Source organism: Oryzias melastigma, linkage group LG9, assembly GCF_002922805.2.
Source record: "Oryzias melastigma strain HK-1 linkage group LG9, ASM292280v2, whole genome shotgun sequence".
Classification (NCBI taxonomy): domain Eukaryota; kingdom Metazoa; phylum Chordata; class Actinopteri; order Beloniformes; family Adrianichthyidae; genus Oryzias; species Oryzias melastigma.
Window position 1 is genome coordinate 30,740,804 of NC_050520.1, and position 19,913 is coordinate 30,760,716.

The 19,913-nt window shown below is 39.0% G+C and overlaps 2 protein-coding genes across 2 annotated transcripts; both read right to left on the minus strand.

Moving 5' to 3' along the window:
- Positions 1-1,588: 1,588 nt before the first annotated feature.
- On the minus strand, positions 1,589-12,240 carry pptc7a (protein phosphatase targeting COQ7 a). Its single transcript, XM_024275835.2, has 6 exons — positions 11,661-12,240; positions 10,004-10,183; positions 6,985-7,183; positions 3,286-3,409; positions 3,084-3,213; positions 1,589-3,017 (listed from the first exon to the last, which is right to left on the minus strand). Exons 1-6 carry the CDS (start codon positions 11,860-11,862, stop codon positions 2,959-2,961), a joined length of 894 nt encoding a protein of 297 aa, XP_024131603.1. The 5' UTR covers positions 11,863-12,240; the 3' UTR covers positions 1,589-2,958.
- Positions 12,241-13,136: 896 nt separating this feature from the next.
- LOC112148595 (protein phosphatase 1, catalytic subunit, gamma isozyme) lies at positions 13,137-19,394 on the minus strand. Its single transcript, XM_024275834.2, has 7 exons — positions 18,962-19,394; positions 18,196-18,327; positions 17,349-17,579; positions 17,071-17,175; positions 16,614-16,837; positions 15,449-15,583; positions 13,137-13,989 (listed from the first exon to the last, which is right to left on the minus strand). Exons 1-7 carry the CDS (start codon positions 19,014-19,016, stop codon positions 13,900-13,902), a joined length of 972 nt encoding a protein of 323 aa, XP_024131602.1. The 5' UTR covers positions 19,017-19,394; the 3' UTR covers positions 13,137-13,899.
- Between the last annotated feature and the right edge of the window lie 519 nt (positions 19,395-19,913).

Consider the following 19,913-nt stretch of genomic DNA (forward strand, 5'->3'; position numbering starts at 1 on the left):
TTCTGGAAGATGAAGTCGATGGAGACGAACAGAAAGGAGGTGTGAGCGAGGGAGCAGAACAGTGGTACAACATTTACCTCATTTACCTAAGGCTGCGTAGATTGTCATCAGTGATCACACTCTCCATTCTAAGTGTGATCATCCCTGTCAGTGCTAGCCAAAGTGGCGACAGACACAGCAGTTAGTTAACATTCCACTAGATGAGTGCAGACTGTATAAGAGAACTGGACCAAGTGAGTGTGATGTTACCCATAGAGAATGGATTACTGAAAATTAAGTGCATTCAATTGCCAATTGTTCACTATTCGCCATGTTTGAGGCAGACAACAGTAAGTAGTGACTGGTCGGAGTCAATGTTCCTATGGCAACCACTCTCGCCAGCTAGGAGCGAGCTAGTTGGAAATCCAGTTCTCATATACAGTCAATGGTGCAGACTGAAAAACAGTGAGGATGGTTTGGTTTCTGATCTTTCAGACTGTGTGCAGAGAAGCAGATTTCAGGAGGGTGGGAATGAAAAAGCAGCCTGTGTGTTTAGACAGCCGCGCTGTTTGAACTCTTATGGCTACTTTACAGTTTCAGGTTCTGCTCTCAACACCTGGCACATAGTTGGTTGAGAGCTGTAGGAATTTGCCAGTATCAACATCACCTGATACAAGGCACATCATTACATTTTTTTGCAAGTGCACACACACAAAAACACAATTATTGTCTTCAACTGTGAGTCTAGACTGCAGGAAAGCGCAGAAGTGATTAGTTAATAGGGCTGCCACGATAAGTCGACTATTAAAATAGTCGATTAGTCGTTCCTTTAGATTAAATGGAGTCAAAGTGTAGTAAAGTGTAACAAAGTTGTGTTCTTACATTATTTGAGTCAGTGAGACCAAAACTTTATCTTTTGTGAGAAATGGTTCATTGTTTCAGATGCCGACCTCATTAGAGAGATCAAGAATATACTTTCCATCAAACTGATTTTGACAGGTGACCTTTGACCCCATGTACCACATGTGACCCAGTCAAGGCCCGGGGGCCGGATCTGGCTCTTATATCCGGCCCTCCAGATCATTTTTTTATTGTTATTAACAGCCCGATGTAATGTTGTGCTTATTTCTAACTAGTATAATTTTGACAAAATATATTTTATGTAGAGTAAAATATTGAAAGTTGTTTAAGGTTTAAGTTGATTTATTTGAGAATAATATTCCCGCTTTTTTTATTCATAATTGTGTTAAAAAGTTACGGTTTTAAACTTTTACAAATTGGCATTCTGCTAGCTTTTTGGACTATTTTGGTCTTTACTAAGATTGTTTAGGCTATTTTGGAGTTTAGGTATTTTAGCTAAATGCTAGCTGTTTTGGCTAACCTAAGGGTTTTTTTAAGGCTAATCTGGAATTTAACTAATATTTTAGCTGGATATCAGCTTCAGCGTCTTTAGCTATCAATTTCAGCATCTTCTGCTATCAGCACTAGCATCTTCAGCGGCCAGATTTAGTTTACAGCATTCACACTAGGATTATTGCAGGTAATGATATATGTCTAGTTAATAATGATGTTAAAAAGGTACGTTTTAAAAATTTAGTTTTAGAGTGTTCAATAAATGTTTATCCTGTTCGGCCCGCGACCTAAGGTGTGTTTTGGATTTTGGGCCCTTGTGCGACTGAGTTTGACACCTTCTGCAATATACCCTTTATATGTAATATTGATATTAAATTGTTACATCATCTTGAGGGGCGGGGCACCTGTCAAAACGAGTTTGATGGAAAGTAGATTCCTTATCTCTCTCTCATTTGATCTAATCTTGTTTTAATCCCAGAAACTAATGAAAGACAGATGGTGCATGATTTGTTAGAAGTTAGTTAAAGCTAATGACGGTTAAGATGTGTGCTTTACATCGACTTTGCGCTTCACTCGATTAGTCGACTATTAAAATAATCGTTTGTGGCAGCACTATTAGTTAGTAGTGGTGGGATGGAGACATGGGACCAGTATTCAGACGAAACCTACAGTGTGGCCTTAGCAAAAAAAAAAATCTTGATTGTGAACCACAGTTGAATCCGGAGCAGAACAACAGAGAAGAGTTACAGAAATACATTTGGTCACGTGACCTACTTCCATTAATTTTTTTTTTTTCAGATATGTTCCTTAAGCTTTGTGCGTTTATGGCTGCCAGACTTTTGAAGCCCAGTGGATATGAAGCAGTCTGAAACCTTCACATCCATCTCAGCAACACAGATTACTTCTAGAAAACAGACGAGCAGACTCATTCATCACACAACCACCCGTCCGTACAGACAACACGCACAACCACAAGACTCCAGCAGCAGCAGCAGTCATGAGATTAAAGGGGAGGGCATCCGTTTGACACAATATAGCTCTAGAGGCTTCTGAGCTATAAATAATTCTCCCATTATGTAACAAAATAGGTGCAAGTCCTAAACGGCAACGTTAAGGAAAAGGCAGCTGTCGCCTCTATGAAATCTTTATGGGGAAACCGCCCACCTGTGTGTAAAATGTACACTTTTTTTTGTGCGTGTTTCCTGAACACACACAGGAGTTTTTCTACCTATCTTTGTACCGCGGACATCGGCGTGCACAGAGCAGCCCGTTCGTTGAGGCCTTTTCCCTTCTTAACACCATCGTTTTACTCCTTTAGACTCCCCAACTGACTGGTCACATCTGTCCCCGTTTTCAGTTTCAGCATCCTCTCTGTTTGAGTCCCGACTCCCGTCTCAGTGGAGCCCAGAGACCGCTTATCCTTGACACTGCAAAGATGCCAACAGTGGAACCAGGCTAAATGGATTTTGTGTTTCCTTCCTCTGTGACTCGTCTCTTAAGCGCTCAGAGAAGTGGACCTGTAAACAGTTTTTGAGGACAGGAAGCGGCTGGTGGACGGCTGAGGGCATCCGTCCTTCATCCTGACCAGCAGGACACCAACAGTTCATCACTTCCAGAGACAGAGGTCTAGTCTGTGTATTCTGCCACTATGGACAGCAGCACTGTGATGTCATCTGGCTTTCCTCCTGCACAGACACAGATTGATCAGCCTGGAGCAAAAGGGAACACTTTTTACCCCTCTTTCTGCTTACCTCTCACATGCAGACCATTGGCACAAGCAAACTGTGCAAAAGGTGACATGTAGTTGGGGTCGTAGGCCAGTACGTGAGCGTGCTCTGCGATGCTGCGCGCAGTCTGCTGGATGCTCTCATAGTTTGTGTTCTGCTGAGCAAAAACAAAGCACTAAGTTTGTAGCTGCGCTCCAGCCTCGCCGTCAGACATGCCGTCACCCACCTTCAGTTTTTTCAGCTCCTGCAGGATCATGTAGTCGGGCATGTTGTCGAAGAGGCCATCGGTGGCTGTGAGGATGATGTCACCCAGCTGGACGTCAAAGGAGGAACTGTCTGCGGCGTCGGGGCTGCACACAGTCATGATGTTGACTTTAGAATGGACACATTCAGACAGATTCTGACACTTGCAGGAGAATTTTTGGAGCATCACTTTGCCGAGCAATTGGTTTTAACTTCTGAAGGTTTTAGGTGTTAAATATCATCTCATATGATTTTACAACAGCCAATCAGATGCTCGGTCTGGAAGCACACTGTGAGGCTTAAGTCAGGAGCGTGGCAGCATGACTGGCTAAGAGTAAAAGAAGTGCATCTTGGGGCTATTTGTCAACCGCAAGCATCTGCTAAAGCAGAGGTGTCAAATTCAATCACACACGGGACCAAAATCCAAAAAACTGTTTTCAACTAATTTTGTTGAAAACTTTTTTCACAACATTTAGGAAAAACAGGCGCAATTTCAAGCTTTTCTGCCTGAATTATTCCAAAAAAATTGTCGCGAGATTGTGGAGGGACTGTACCTCAATATAGACAACAGTTTCTCCTGTTTTACATATTTGGATCCTGGTGTGCCACAGAATTTTTGTCAAGGAAAAAGTGTATCTTGGCTCAAAAAAGGTTGAAACAGGATGGGCTGAACAGGATGAACATTTATTAAACACTACAGTTTTAAAACCTTAAAACTGTAAAAAAAAATTACATAATTATGAACTAGACAAATAGCATCACTTGCAATAATGCTAGTGCAAATGTTGTAAGCGGAATTTAGCCGCTGAAGATGCTAGTGCTGACAGCTGAAATCACTGAAGCCAATAGCTGAAAACGCTGAAGCTGATAGCCAGCTAATATTTTAGCTAAGAAATTAGCTAAACAAAAAAAAAAAACCTAGGTTAGCCAAAACACCTAACATGTAGCCGTAAAAAATTAGTAAACTTCAAAATAGCCTAAAAAAATGAAAAAAAAGCCTAAATTAGCCAAAACAGCTAGCATGTACATGTTAGCCTAACTCCTAAACCTAAAAAAACTTTTAAAAAGCCTAAATTAGCTAAAACAGTTAGGATTTAGCTTAAATATCAGCTAAACTCCAAAATAGAAAAACATCTTAGTAAAAGCCAAAATACTCCAAAAACAGCTAGCAGAATGCCAATTTTTAAAACTATAACTTTTTAACATAATTATGAATAGTAAAAAGGCAGGAATATTATTCCAGAATAAATTAACTTAAACTTTAAATAACTTTCAATATTTTACTCTCCATAAAAATATATTAGTTGATAAGATTACATAAGATTACATTGGGCCATTAATAACAAAATAAAATAAATCATCTGGAGGGCCGGATCCGGCCCCCGGGCCTTAACTTTGACACGTGTGAATGCAACGGACTGCAATAAAGTGGTGCCGCAAAACAGGAACACCCGTCACATCCACACGATTCTGAGGAGATTGAACGTAACAAAGAAGAAAACCGAAAAAGCCTCAATGCACCAACCAAACGACGCTGCAGGAAATGACGAACCACAAACCATCAAATTCATAATTACGAATTCCACAAAATGAAAATCTATTCTACATTTAAGACCACAAAATATAGAAAGTTTAAAATGTTCTGTGCACGTTTTGTTGAAAAAAAAAATGAAATTTCCACTTTTAGCCTTCTGTTAAGTTCTTCAAAATTAAACATACTATTTGATTCTTGGTTCATCTTTGCTGATGAATAGGAGGAACTGTAAGATTAGAATGCATTCAAGTAGTCATCACATGATTGCAAGAAACTTTGGAAAGAACAGTCAATTCTACATATTAAAAAAAGATGCTGCCATTGCTCTGACATGAAGGCAGGAGCTCAGGTTTGCTCGTGTCAAGGTTGTTTTTGGAAAATGGCCAGATATAAATGTTATTCAGTACAAACTTTAACAGCATCATCCGTCCCTCCTCCCAGCAACAACCCGTCTGGTGTGGACAGAAGTGCTGAACCCCCCGTAGATCTGCTTAGCAGCCCATTAGAACGTGAACATGAATCACTTCCATGTCCAAGTGTCAGAAAAAACACTCATGAACGGCGAAAGTCAATTTCTCAAATGCTAAATATTTCTGTCATATCTTCAACATGTTTTAACAGTTTTCTATATTTGAAATGCTGCATGTTCTGTTTCGTAGGTTAGTGTTCAGTGAACAGAAAGATAATTTCAGTAACCAGATTTTGATCATCAGATTACCTGAAATTGAGTTGAGGGCTATTAAAGCAAATAAAAATCCTCATGTGCTTCTGATCTACACTTTTATAGCTTCCTGCCAAATCCATTACAAAGTCTTAAATAACCTCTCAGATCAGGGCTGAACAAGAAAAAAGGTTTCTGCCGGTGCAGGATTGGCCGTTGACTCCACTCGTTCACCAATCAGCCTGACAGACTTTGACCTGAGTAAGAGGGAAAGCTTGGCAAACATCCTGCGCTCTACTGACGTCTTCCGACCGTCTGCATGGCACGCCGCAGCAACGGGACGTGGCGGCACGTGGCCCTCTGACCCACTCTGAGGCCCTACTTATAGCACACCAGTTGGGCCGTGGCAGAGTCCATCTGGGGACAAAGTATGGCTCTTTCGGTAGCTGTGAGGGCTTCTGGTGCTCCCGATTCTGCCTCGTTTTGAGGAGGGGAGCGACCATTACCAGCTGTAAATAGGAATAAATGCCAGCCCCCACTGTATCAGTCAGCTGTACATAGATGCGAGCGTTGTCTGCACAGTCCAATTAATGTGTTCTACATTGACCCATAGATCGCAGTCACTGTCATTTAGTGCTACCACAAATTATTAATTTAATAGTCGACTATTCACCGGTTATTTTTCTGATTAATCGACTAATCGGGTCATGGGAAAAATGGATGTAAAACACACATCTTAACAATTATTAGCTTTAAGCTAACTAAAAATAGGTAGCACTACCTGTGATAATGCTAGTGTGAATGCAGTAAGCTAAATTTGGCTGCTGAAGATGCTAGTGCTGATAGCTAAAAACATTGAAATTGATAGCTAAAATCGCTGAAGCTAGCAGTTGAAAAACGCTGAAGCTGATAGCTAGGCTTAAATTTTTGTTAAATGCAGAATTAGCCTAAAAAGCTGAAAAAAATTAATTTAGCCATAACAGCTAACATGTAGCTAAAATATTAGCTAAACTCCAAATTAGCCTAAAAAAACTGAAAAAAATTTAAATTAGCTATAATAGCTAGCATGCATCTGAAATATTAGCTAAACTCCAAATTAGCCTAAAAAAACTGAAAAAAGTTTAAATTAGCTATAATAGCTAGCATGTAGCTGAAATATTAGCTCAAGTCCAAAATAGCCTAAAAACCCTTAATAAATGCCAAAATAGTCCAAAAAGCACACAAAAAGAATGCCATTATAACTTTTAACTTTACTACATTCTGACTCCATCTAATATTTAAACTAACAACTATTAAATTAGTCGTCGACTATTTTAATAGTTGATTTGTCGACTAATCCTGGAAGCTCTACTGTCATTTAGTTCAACAACATCCAAACCAACAGATCAGGTAGAGCAGCCACCTCTCCTGTACTGTCCATTGATGCATTTGTTACACATTGACAGAAAGAAACCAAAGGGGGGGGGGGGGTATTTGAGGTGTCTCACCTATCGCTGAGAACTGCCCCCTCGGCCCCTGGGGGAGCTATGGACAGCTGGAAGGGGGTGTTGAAGTAGTGCTGCTGCTCATCTGAGCGATGGACCACCTCTCCACCCCGAACCACCAGGAAGCCAGAGTCTCCGAGATTGGCCGTGTGCAGACGGTGACTCTGCCGGTCCAAGACCACGATGCAGGCGGTGCTGCTGCCTATGGAAGAGTAAAAACATAGATCTTTAAAGCTCATCCATCCCTTGAGTTATCCTTGGCGTGTTTACATTAAAAGTGGGGTCATGTGGACCCCACAAAACAGAACGAGGGTTATAAGTGATAAGAATAAAAGGTTAAGTTTAGAAGCAAAGTAAATGATGCAACTTCTCAAAATCTTTATGGGAATCATGTAATGCTATTTTTTTCCCACATTACAATATAAACAAATACGGCTGAGTATCAACAATAATTTCCAGAATCGATTTGATTAGATTCACCAGAGCCTGATTGGTTCGATACGATTCTTTTTTTTATTATTATTCTTTCAATCAACTCAATTAGATTAAATTCAATTTTGAGTTCACGAATTTAGATATATTTGTTTAGAAATACATTAATAACCTATATAAATGTTTTAAAGATATTCATATTAATGTGATGCGGTTGTCATACTGAAAACTGTATCAGTGAAATTATGTAATTACCATACATGGACTTTCAAACAGAAGCTCCAACAATTGTTCTGCTTCTCCTGGAGGACGTTTCAGTTTGGCCACTAGGTGGCGATTGTGCTATAGCATGACACCTTATTCCAGAAGAAGAAGAAAGTATGAGCAAAAAACTGTTTTAAACCTCAAATGGTTACTTTAAAAAATATTTCATTAAAAGAGTGAAAAATTCATGCTTGTGAGTTTATAAAGATGTTCATTTAGTTTGCAATGAATGTTTACATCGACTGAGCGTTAGCATTAGCCGTCCTATGGGAAATCCTATTATACGTTAGCATCAAGCTCAGCGGACTTCCGCATCAAGCGTTAGATTGATCTCTCGTTTTATGGATCGATTATTCATCTATTAAGCTTAGACTTAAATTAATTGATCAATTTGATCAATCCAGCCATACGACCAAATATAGATTTTGATTGGCTTCACTATAACACCACATTAATGATCATTTTACACTTTCAAAAGCTATAAACAAAATGTACTGATAGCAAAAGCTCTTTGTACAGACAGCCCTGATGTGGTGAATTCAGGTGTTTTTGATCATTCCACCAAAATATAATTCTGTAATAATAGACAAAGGAAGAGGTCACCCTAAATCAGTTTTCTCTGATACCCCGCATGCTCTGCATGTTTCTCTGCTCCAGAAAATCGAGTTTAAACCATCAGCTCTGGGAGCCTGACAGTGAGTCAGTCGTCTGAACTGGGAGAGCGGGGAAAACATGGGCGGATGGTTAGCACAAAAGAACTCACAACAATGAGTGGAACGATTTTAAAAAATATTTATGGGTTTCTCCAGATTTGATGGTGCTGCTATGAAAAAGGAAACAAGCTGGTGTTGGAAGAATAGGGGCACACCCTGTGGATGAGTCACCCAGCACACCACAAAAAATGTTCTCTGGGATGAACCTTCAGAAGCCCTCACGCACCGTGACTCACTGCTTTCCTCCTCACGTTTCCTTACAGCAAACGGCACACGCTACCACTCAGGAACTCTACCCTCGTTTCCCTGAGCAGCTTATGGGAGGATAGATGGACAAACACGGACAAACACTTCAAAAGAAGTAATTTGCTTTTATTTGCAGACTTTTGTGCACATTTTGTCCAAAGAATTTGGGCAGCTCTGACTCATGATGCAAATATTTCTATCTGGTAAACTGAGAAGAGTGAAACAGAACAGCGTTTGTGCAAGTCTGATTAAAGACAGGAAAAAATCTCTGTTGGTGGTTCCAAAACAGAAAAGACTTTAGCTTTAAAATTTCACTCCAATCATCTTTTGATCCATTATAAAACCTTCCCACTAGTGTTCTTTTCTATTCTAACTATTCAATTTCTGTGCAAACACCTGTCATTCTTTAGGACAGGGGTGTCAAACTCAATCACACAATGGGCCAAAATCCAAAACATAAAGAAAAGGATTTATTAAACACTCTAAATCTGAATTTTAAAACCTTAAAACTGTAACTTTTTAACATAATTCTGAACGAGATATATAGCATTACCTGTGATAATGCTAATGTGAATGCTGTAAGCTGAATTTGGCCGCTGAAGATGGTAGTGCTGATAGCTGAAGATGATGAAATTGATAGCTGAAAACGCTGAAGCTGAAATATTACCGAAATGAAAAATGGGCCTTAAAAAAAACAAAAAAAAAAACAAAAAAAAAAAAACACTTAGTTTAGCCAAAACAGCTAGCATGTAGCTGAAATATTAGTTAATTGCCAAAACAGCCCCCCCAAAAAAACAGAAAAAAGAAAAGCCTAAATTAGCCAAATCAGCTAGCATGGGGCCATTAATAACAATAAAATAAAAGGATCTGGATAGCTGGATATAATTACACGGAGGGCCGGATCCGGCCCCTGGGCCTCGACTGTGACACATCTACCTCAGGGCCTATTTTCTGCAGAGAAGTTCATTAGAAATTAACCTTCGAGTTGTGGGTGAGACAGTTATTGTGGAGTAAGCCTGCCCCCACTTCCCATCATCCATCTGTTTACACAAAGCTTTGAATAAAGAAACATTAAGAAGTGCAACTTTGAGCCTAATTTTCTTTATGAATTTCCTCCACCAAAGAAGAGCATGTTAAAATTACCAAAAACGTGATTTCATCATCAACCCTTCCTAGCCCTGCAAATGCGAGATTGAGAGTAACAGAGGAATGACACATGAACTTTTCAAATGCTGACAGACGTGAACGATTGTCGTGGTCACTGATCCTCGTTCAAGGCGACAATTACGCTAAATTTCTTTACTAAAATCTCTATTTGTCTTTCATCTTTCATCGCACTCGTCGTTATGTCTGATTGGTGCACTCACCCAATAGTGGCACTTTGTTCTGTAGCAGCTCATAGTAGCTGGTCGTCAGGACACCAACAGGGTTGCTGGGGACAAAGCGTCCTTCCTTCACAAGTCTTTCACACGTCTTCATCAAAGTCCCTGAAAACTGTGATGGATCAACACCATAGTCCCTCCAGCCTCCGACCCCATCTGCAACACCTTCAATTAAAAGAACAAAAACAATCTTTATAACCAGAACGCACGTTTTCCCCTGCATGCCATATATGTGTCAAACTGATTTAAATATATACAAATGTGATATAATCTGAAAATATACATAATTTGAAATATTGTTAAATGGATAGGGGCCAGAACTGAAGCTTCAATTCCATGTAAAACAGCCTGTGATGATGCCGTTAGGGGAGAGGACCTTTTGGTCTGATAGATCCAAGGTTTTCCTGGAAAGGAAACTTTATTATGGTTACTCCCAGAACGCCAGCATCTGCTCTGCTGCCCATACAAGGACAGCATCTCCTCTGCGGGAGTCAGAGCTCAGACAGGAGCTGATCGAGTCTGACACAACTAAACAATTAATCAGGATTTACCCAAGTAAGTCGATTTATGTGAGCAAAGTATGTCTTATGTTCTGGCTGATTAGGGAGCTCTGATTCTGAAAGGCCTTAAAAAGGTGTTTTAGGAGGTTCAAGGCTCCTGTGCTTTAGTCACTCTACAGCAGGGGTGTCAAACTCAATCGCACAGGGGCCAAGATCCAAAACACACCCTATGTCGCGGGCCGAACAGGATAAACATTTATTAGACACACGAAAACTACATTTTTAAAACCATAACTTAACATAATTATGAACTAGATATATAGCATTACCTGTGATAATACCAGAGTGAATGCTGTAAGCTGAATTTGGCTGCTGAAGATGGTAGTGCTGATAGCTGAAAATGCTGAAATTAATAGCTGAAAACTCTTTAGCCAACATTGAAGTTGATAGCTGAAAATGCAAATGGTGACGTTTGAAGCTGAAGTCGCTGAAGTTAATAGCTGAAGTCGCTGAAGCTGATAGGCAGCTGAATTCCAAATTAGCCTAAAAAAACAGCTAGCGTGTAGCTAAAAAAAAAAAAAAAAGGTTAACTTCAAAATAGCTTAAAAAAAACGAAAAAAGCCTAAATTAGCCAAAACAGCTAGCATGCAGATGAAATGTTGGCTAAACCCCAAAATAGCCTAAAAAAAAACTTAGTAAATACCAAAATAGAACAAAAAGCTAGAAGAATGCCAATTTTTAAAACCAGAACTTTTTAAATATAATTAGGAATAATTTATAAGCATGAATAGTATTCCAGAATAAATCAACTTAAACCTTAAATAAATTCCAATATTTTACTCTTATAAAAATATATTTCGTCAAAATTATACAAGTTAGAACTATGTGACTGACACATGTGCTCTACAGTAATGCAGATTTCAAGGTCTGCATTATGCAAGTATTTGGGCTAAATACTGATTAAGACTCAACAGCACTAAAGAGGAGGAAGGTTCAGGTGTAGACATGCAAGAATGCTTATAAAAAGTGCCCATAATTGACATAAATTCACAGTGTGAACGCTCTTTTAATAACACACGTTTATCAAGCATTTATTGGATCATTTATGGGTTACAAGGAGTGACCCCTGACCCCTCACTTACCCAAAACATCCGCCGATCTATGTCGAGCGATGAAGCACGCGTCGTCCCCATAACACATCCCCTTCTTTAAGATGCCACGCCGGAAGTCCTTTCCAAAGCCGCAGCTCGCCGTCACCAGACTGTAGTCGCGGCTGTCTGTCTGAGAGAGTCCGCCGATGACAGCTCTGGCTACCAGTCTACCGTACGATAGCACGGATAACATCCCCCACGCGGGAGCTGCGCGCGAGCGCACCGGCCAAGCTAGCAGGGATGCTAGCTTAGCGTCGCCGCTGGTGCCCCCGAAATGTTGCCTTGTTAGGAAGGCTGGAGATGCGCCGCTAAGCTAACCACACACCGCGCCGACAACCGGATAAATTACCTACTAAGACAAAAAAAATCCTGTAAGACTATCTGGTACGTTACAACATGTACCAGATAGAAGTAGTCGCGTCTTCCACTCAGCTGCAGGATTGTCTCTGTACGACCATGATGCAATGTTCTATCCTTCAATCCTCGCACGCGAACTGCGAACTCGCCGCTGCGTGGCCTCAGAACTCACTCTGCTGCGCGAGCACGGTCTTGTGACTGCTCTGACGTCACACGTCTTTACGCAAGTAGCTTTCCCAAATATGGAAAGCAGCTTCAGCATGGCCCTTATCTAACCCGCAGGTAAAACATCTAGTTTCCAAATAAAAACATATCATTTGGTGTGTGAATTATTTAAGAAACAGAAGTGAAATAATTCGATTTATATTCATGTTATTGTTACTATTATGGGATATACTGTTGTTTTTGGGGAGCATAAATAAAACAAAAAAATGTATTTTTCTAAATATAAACTTTTGTAAGATGTTCCTTTCAAAATTAAACTTCCTGTGACATTGGATCATCTGAATGTGAGACGTCAGCAGAGACTTAAAGAAGTTTTCAATAGTTTGTAGTGCATCTCAGCCATAAATTTGTAAATCCAACAAGCAGCCTAAATTAAATCAGAGCTAATAAAATGTTCCTTACTGTATTTTTTAACCGCAAGGCACACTTGATATACTTTAATTAAGGGGTGTCAAACTAAATCACACAAGGGGCCAAAATCCAAAACACACCTGAGTTCACGGGTTGAACAGGATAAACGTTTATTGAACACTAAAACTACATTTTTAAAACTTTAAAAACGTACCTTTAACATAATTATGAACTTTATATCTAGCATTACTTACGATAATGTTGGTGTGAATGCTGTAAACTGAATTGGGCAGCTGAAGATGCTAGTGCTGATAGCTGAAGATGCTGAAATTGAAACCTGAAAACGCCAAATCAGGCCCCTGGGCCTCGACTTTAACACGTGCTTTAATTTGTTCAATAAGTAAAATCCACCACAAATTCCGGAGTGCCTTAATTCTTGTTGTGCTTACTGACCTCCAGTTGGTTTCCTGTGGTACATGGTGGACAAAAATCTACTTTAATTTAACTTGATATGTACTGCCCTGTGTTGAATACTTTTTTTTTTTTACTTTACTACTTTATTGTTACATTCTAAATTATTTTTCTTTACCAGAGCTACAATAGAGGAATAAAAGAGCTAAATGTGGCTCAAGAGTCCTGTTTTTAGTTGATAATTTATGAGCATTTGTTTGGCACAAACACAGTGAAGTTTTCAACTTTTTATTTTCATCAAGAGCCATAAAAGTTTTAGAAACAAATAACATTAAGATATCAACCCCCGCCCCCCCCCAAAATACACTCAAAGTTTATTAGAAAGACTTTGATATTACAGAACGTTTCCTTATTCATTTAACTTAGCACAACTTATTTAGAAATATGATGCAGTCCTGTCAATTCTCTTTGACACTGACAGTAAATTAAGTTTACAAAGGTAAATATGTCTGTGACTTTCCACTTATAGCCATTGTTTATTATTACGGACAGTGAGGAAAAAAGATGACAAATAACTGAGACATGGAAAAGTGGAAAAATTGTGCACAGCTTCAGACAAAGGCATTCCTGTGCACGAGTAGCCGTATTGTTACATTTTCCTGATTGAACAGTCATTATGTGGCAAAGACTAGCTGCAAATGGAGTGCAAAACACCTGAGGTTTTCCATGGTGACTTATCAATTTACCCCTTTGGACAAAACAATAAAACATTTCGCTTTCATCGAGTAGGAGTGGGTATCTTCAGTATTGGCAGCGTGAAGAATAACCAATCTTTCAAATGCAGAAAACAAAAGCAGACCAGAGGAGTGGGACTCTGGTCAGCACCTCATTTCTTGGCTTGCTTGGTCACCATGTTGCGAGGCGGAGTCACGGGACGGCTGCCGTTAGGCTTCTTTTTCTCAGCTGGTTTCAATATCTGAAAATTGAATGTAAAAAGTTTTATTGCACATCCTCACAATACTAACCCCAAAAACACCAGGATGCTCCATAACAGTCATTTGAGGCCTGGGCGTTTCTTAGTTTACAGTTTTTAATGAGAATAAAAAAACAAATGTTTATTCAAACTATAATTCCCTGGTAAGATATACATAGTAAGAGTAGTATTTCCTCTTTGCTGTTACATAAAAGTTTCTGCCTGTCAGAAACCACTGCAGTAAAGTATAAACACAAGTGGGATAGCTTCAAACGGGACTGATCTCAGCAACATGGATTCTGCTTTAAAAAAGTGTATTTTCCTTTTCTTTGTTTTGGAAAGTAAACCCCACAGAGGAGGCCTCCAGCTGTTGCTGTTAGAGGCAGCAGCTGCAGAACTGTATCCACTCCGACTGGAGCTGTCTAACTGCTTTTTTACTAATTTTTCAACACAGACAACTAGAGAAAATATCAGGATGAATCGTTTCATTTTTTCCTCACAAAAATAAAATACATCTACAGCAGGGGTGTCAAACTCAATCGCACAGGAGGCCAAAATCCAAAACACAGCTTACGTCGCAGGCCGAACAGGATAAACATTTATAAAACACTCTAATAGCAAATTTTTAAAACTTTAAAACCTTTATCTTTAAAATAATTATGAACTACATTACCTACAATAATTCTAGTGTGAATGTTGTAAGCTGAATTTGGCCGCTGAAGATGCTAGTGCTGATAGCTGAAGATGCTGAAATTGATAGCTAATAATGCTAAAGGTAATAGCTGAAATCACTGGAGCTGATACCCAGCTAAAATATTAGCTAAATGCCAAATTAACCTTAAAATTAAAAAAAACTTAGCCAAACAGCTAGCATTTAGCAGAAAAAAGAGCTAAACTTCAAAATATCCTAAAAAACTTAAAAACAAAGCCTAAATTACTAGAAACAGCAAGCCTGTAAATGTTAGCCTGCATTAGTGGATGCATCGAAATGGAGCAGAGCAGACTTTTTTTCCCATAAAAAATACATATTTTTTACTGGCCTTTGATTTACAATGATTTCAAAAAATAATTACTCAGAAATTCAATTTTAAGATTAATTTACTTTAAATATGTCCATCATCAGCAAAATACTATAAGAACATGTTAAAAACACCTTTTTTCTTATCAGAGTAGGTCTTTAAATGGGGCAAAGTTGAAAATAAATGTTTACTTTAGTTTAGTTTCAGCCACTTGGTGTGTAAAGATTGCATAAAAACAGAATTGGTGTCGGAATGAAAATAAACACGGCAATTTAAATCCACATTGAACTGAACTTTATCAAATTATTAAATCAAATTCAAAATTGGATGTTTTGGCATTATTTTTTTGAAGCAATGCTTAATCTAGGAGTATCCTGACACCACATTGGTTATTGAAACAGTAAAAGTCGTCTTCTGCAAAAACAATAATAAAAGTAGCTTACCTGAAAAGAGCACATAAGAGTCTCGTCGACGCTCATCATGGCACCGGCATTGTCAAACTCTCCGCAATAATTTGGTGCTGAAAACAAGGTCACAAGCTGCCTCTTTGCAAAAAACTCATAACCATCCTCAACCACCTGAACGAAGGAGAAACAAGAAAGAAGGTTAGAGGGAGAAAAAAGAATACAAACAGCATGAAAGTGTCTGACATGATCAAGCTCAGTTTTAACTCTGATGATAATTGCACATATCCTTCTGTCTTAACTAATGTGTGCACTTAAAAAAAAATGTTATGATAAAAGAAGTAATTTCTATTTAGAAGTTGAGGTGAAATGGTGACCAAAAGAAATGTGGCTCTCTATTGAGTAGACCTGCCACGATTATTTGACTAATCGATTATTAAAATAGTCGACTACAACTTTAATAGGCGATTAGTTGTTACTTTATATTATATGGAGTCAGAGTGTAGTAAAGTTAAACAACGTTGTAATGAAAAAATGCACTTTTTTCATTATTTGAGTCAGTGAAACCACAACTTTATCTTTTGTGAAAAATAGTTCCTTGTTTCAGACGCCGACCTCGTTAGAGAGATCAGGAATATACTTTCCATCAAAGTAATTTTGACAGGTGAGCTTGGACCCTATATACCCTTTATATATAAAATTTGTATTAAATTATTACGTCATCTTGAGGGTCAAAGATCAATCTCTCTCTCATTTGATTTAATCTTGTTTTAATCCCAGAAACTAATGAAGGACAGAGGCTGCACGATTTATTAAAAGTTTAATTAACTATCATCTTAATTGTTTTTATTTTTAGTTAGTTTAAAGCTAATAATGGTTAAGACGTGTGCTTTATATCCATTCTGTGAATGACCCGATTAGTCGACTAATCGGTAAAAATAATCGGTGATTAGTCGACTAATATAATATTCGTTTGTGGCAGCACTACTATTGAGTTTTTAATCAAGAGTCAAGAATAAAATCTATTTTGATACCATTTAAATTTCAAAGTCAAAAACAAACACAACAAAAAGTAAACACAATCTGTTCAGACAGTGGCCCTGAAAGCTAGTTGTACAAGTTGTGACGTTCCTGTATCACAATGTTCTGCCAATGTACCAAAGCTCCTGCTATTCTGTTTGCAGAACCACGAGGTGACCATTACCTGATGGGCACGACAGATCAAATCCAGGTCGTGCTTGTGCAGGAATTTGGCTACGACCTCGGAGCCAAAGGTAAAAGACACCCCCCTGTCGTTCTCCCCCCAGCCCAACACATCCTTGTCTGGATCAGACCACAGCAGGTCGCACAGCAGGCCCTGGTCGGGCACGTCAGTGGGGCGCATGATGCGTCTGATTTGCTCCATGGACTGAAGGTCGGGTGAAAGTCCTAAATTTAATGACAAAGCGAATCATATCAAGAAGTCAGACCTCATCACATGCAACTGAGTCCAGGCATTAGCTGACAAGCTGCAAAGGCAGCGTTTCACAATGACAAACACTGACGTCAAAGCTGCGCTACTTTCGACATTCAACTTTGCCACAGTAGGAACGTTGGGTGTAAATATTGTTAAAAACGTGCAGGATGTAAACATGCTGCTATGACTGAGAAATAAAACCCACCTCCATGACAGCAAAAGATCTTCTCATCAACAATTGCAGCGATAGGGAGGCAGTTAAAGCAATCTGTGAAAGTCTTCCAGAGTTTTATGTTGTACCTCCTTTTACCTGAAAAGTGACCATATAAGCCTTTTTTTATTCAATTTCCTATTATGTAAGAAGGACAAAATGTTTTCTAATGCAACGAGCAATTAAACGGCCATAAACGTCTTTATCAGCCACAGAAAGTCTGAGCAAAGATCAGACTTCAGCGTCACCAAAGTCAATATAAAAGCACTCACACTCGTCGTAGAAGCCGTATATTCTGTTGATTGAAGCACACTCGTGGTTTCCCCTCAGCAGAAAAAAGTTCTCTGGATATTTTATTTTGTAGGCCAGCAGAAGACAGATGGTTTCCAAAGACTGCTTCCCCCTGTCCACGTAGTCCCCCAGAAACAGATAGTTGCTCTCTGGAGGGAAGCCGCCGTACTCAAACAACCTGAGCAGGTCATAGTATTGCCCATGAATGTCACCTGGATGATGGAGAAAACCAAACTGATGAGCGCACATTCTACCCCTCTAAGTTTAAAGACCCACTCCGAATCATTTTTGATCTATTGTAAAAGAATTCCTAGTGATTTTTTAATTATGAATAGGTCATTAAAGGCCAAAATGTTTAAAAATCGCATTGTTTTCTGGGACATAGTTTCTGCAGAACAGCAGTAGTTTATTAGACATTAACCTCTGAGTTGTGGGCAAGACTAAAAAACCTCAATATTTTACTCTCCATAAAAATATGTTTTGTCAAAATTATACAAGTTAAGCAAGATAAAATCGGGACATTAATAACAAAAAAATAAAATGATCTGGAGGGCCGGATAGAATTACCCAGAGGGCCGGATCTGGCCCCCGGGCCTCGACTTTAACACGTGACGTACATGGATCCATTTGTCTGCAAGTGGATGCATCAGAATGGAGCTTGTGGCCTGCTGATTGTAGCTTCTGTCACAACTACGATATTTTTAAACATTTGTTCTACATTGTGTCAAAAAAACGCCAAAAGAATATATTAAAAACCCTGTTTTCATCAGAGTGGGTCTTTAAATGAGAATGAAAACACACTAAATAGGCAACACAAACAAACAATACCACAAATCTTTAGAGGGGCCTCGAGCTCAAGAAGAATGGGTTGACTGAGAAAGATCTCCCTGGATTTGAGGCATAATCCACGAATTTCATTCTCTTGCAGCTGCACATTCTTGCCGGGCTTTGCTCCTCTGACTGCAAGGAAAAAAACACAAACAACAGTCAGAAAAAAAAAATACAGTTCCTGCCAGGTCAGCGATGACTTCTACAGTCTGTGACAAATATGCCATATTGTGCTTGAAATCAAATGCATTCCAGATAAAAATGATTTTTGACAAAATTCTTACTTAATTTAAGGTCTTAAGGTGTTATGAGATATATCTGATGGTTAATACTACACAGATCTTTTTGGTGGAAACAAAAACACATTGTACTTTTAGTTTCGCCAAACCTGACATAGCATAACACTTAGCGGAATCAAGATGGAATGATACGATGACACTTCTACAAACGGAAACAGACACTTAAATGACTGCAGGGTGTATAATAAGAACACCCGCAGAGTCTGAACATTATAATCACGGGGCTGTGTGTTACAAACGCCATTCTACACTTCACAACAGATATAGACTCACACTATTTGTGGTACACAAACAATCTCAGAAAAACAGAATCAAGCTAATTGTAAAAATATATTTTTGACCTTAACGAGTGAAATAGTAAAAAATAAATAAATAAATAAACAAACACCCGGTGTCGCTAGCGGTTTGTATTTTCATATATTATATAAAAACGCGATAAAACACGTAAATTATAACATTTCTCTTACCTTCTAAAAGCCGTTGGATTATACTGTCTATGTTGAGCTTGTCAACATCAGCCATTGCGAGCGCCTGCGTTTAAAAGTCGTCTCAGTCAAATCTAGGTCTTTCCGCTAACTCCTGTGAAAGCTAGCCTGCTAGTTACCGTAGAATTAGCTAGCTTAGCGGATTTTCCGGTTCAACCTCAATTAGGTTCGTCGGACGCACGCGGTTGGGAAAATATATAATATTAAATCCTAACTAAGCTATTTACACGTCGCGAATGTTAAAACTAATCCCATCCGACGGCGGGGTTTGTTGAGCCTTCGGGACTTGAAGAAGGACGTCACAGGCAGGCACTAGCTTGTTAGCTAGTGATGGTGTCCCGTCTGTTTTCTCCTCTGCCTGCCGCACCTTCGAAAGTCAGCCGGCGCGCTGCTTCTGCCCCCTACCGGACAGAACGGGAACAGCAGCGCGAGGGAGAGCGCCAATTTATCAAAACAATGTGTCGCCATTCTGGATTGGGGTTCATTTACTCGTTTAAAAGAAGCAGTTTACGACTTTACTTTTTTTTTGGTAAAACAAAGTAATGTGAGACTGAACATAATTTATTCGTACAAATATATATTTTTTGCTGAAGTTGATAAACCCGAATATTTTTATTGTGTTTCTAATAAAAGTGGAGTTTTGTTTTCCATTTTCCCGCCCTAAAGTAGATATATTATATAACTGTCTGGACCAGGGGTCTGCAACCTGCAGCTCCAGATCCACATGTGGCTCTTTTATCTCTCCATGGTGTCTCCATGGCCAAACATAAAATAAGTCATGGAGACTGCTGACCCAATTTTTGATAGATGCTAGGTTCTTTTAGTATTTTTGCTTTTGTTTGCGCCATAAAATAGACATAATTTATATATATTAATGAAAAAAAAAAGAAGGTCATGAATGCAAATCCAGATTTCTAGGTTTTGATCAGTAGAA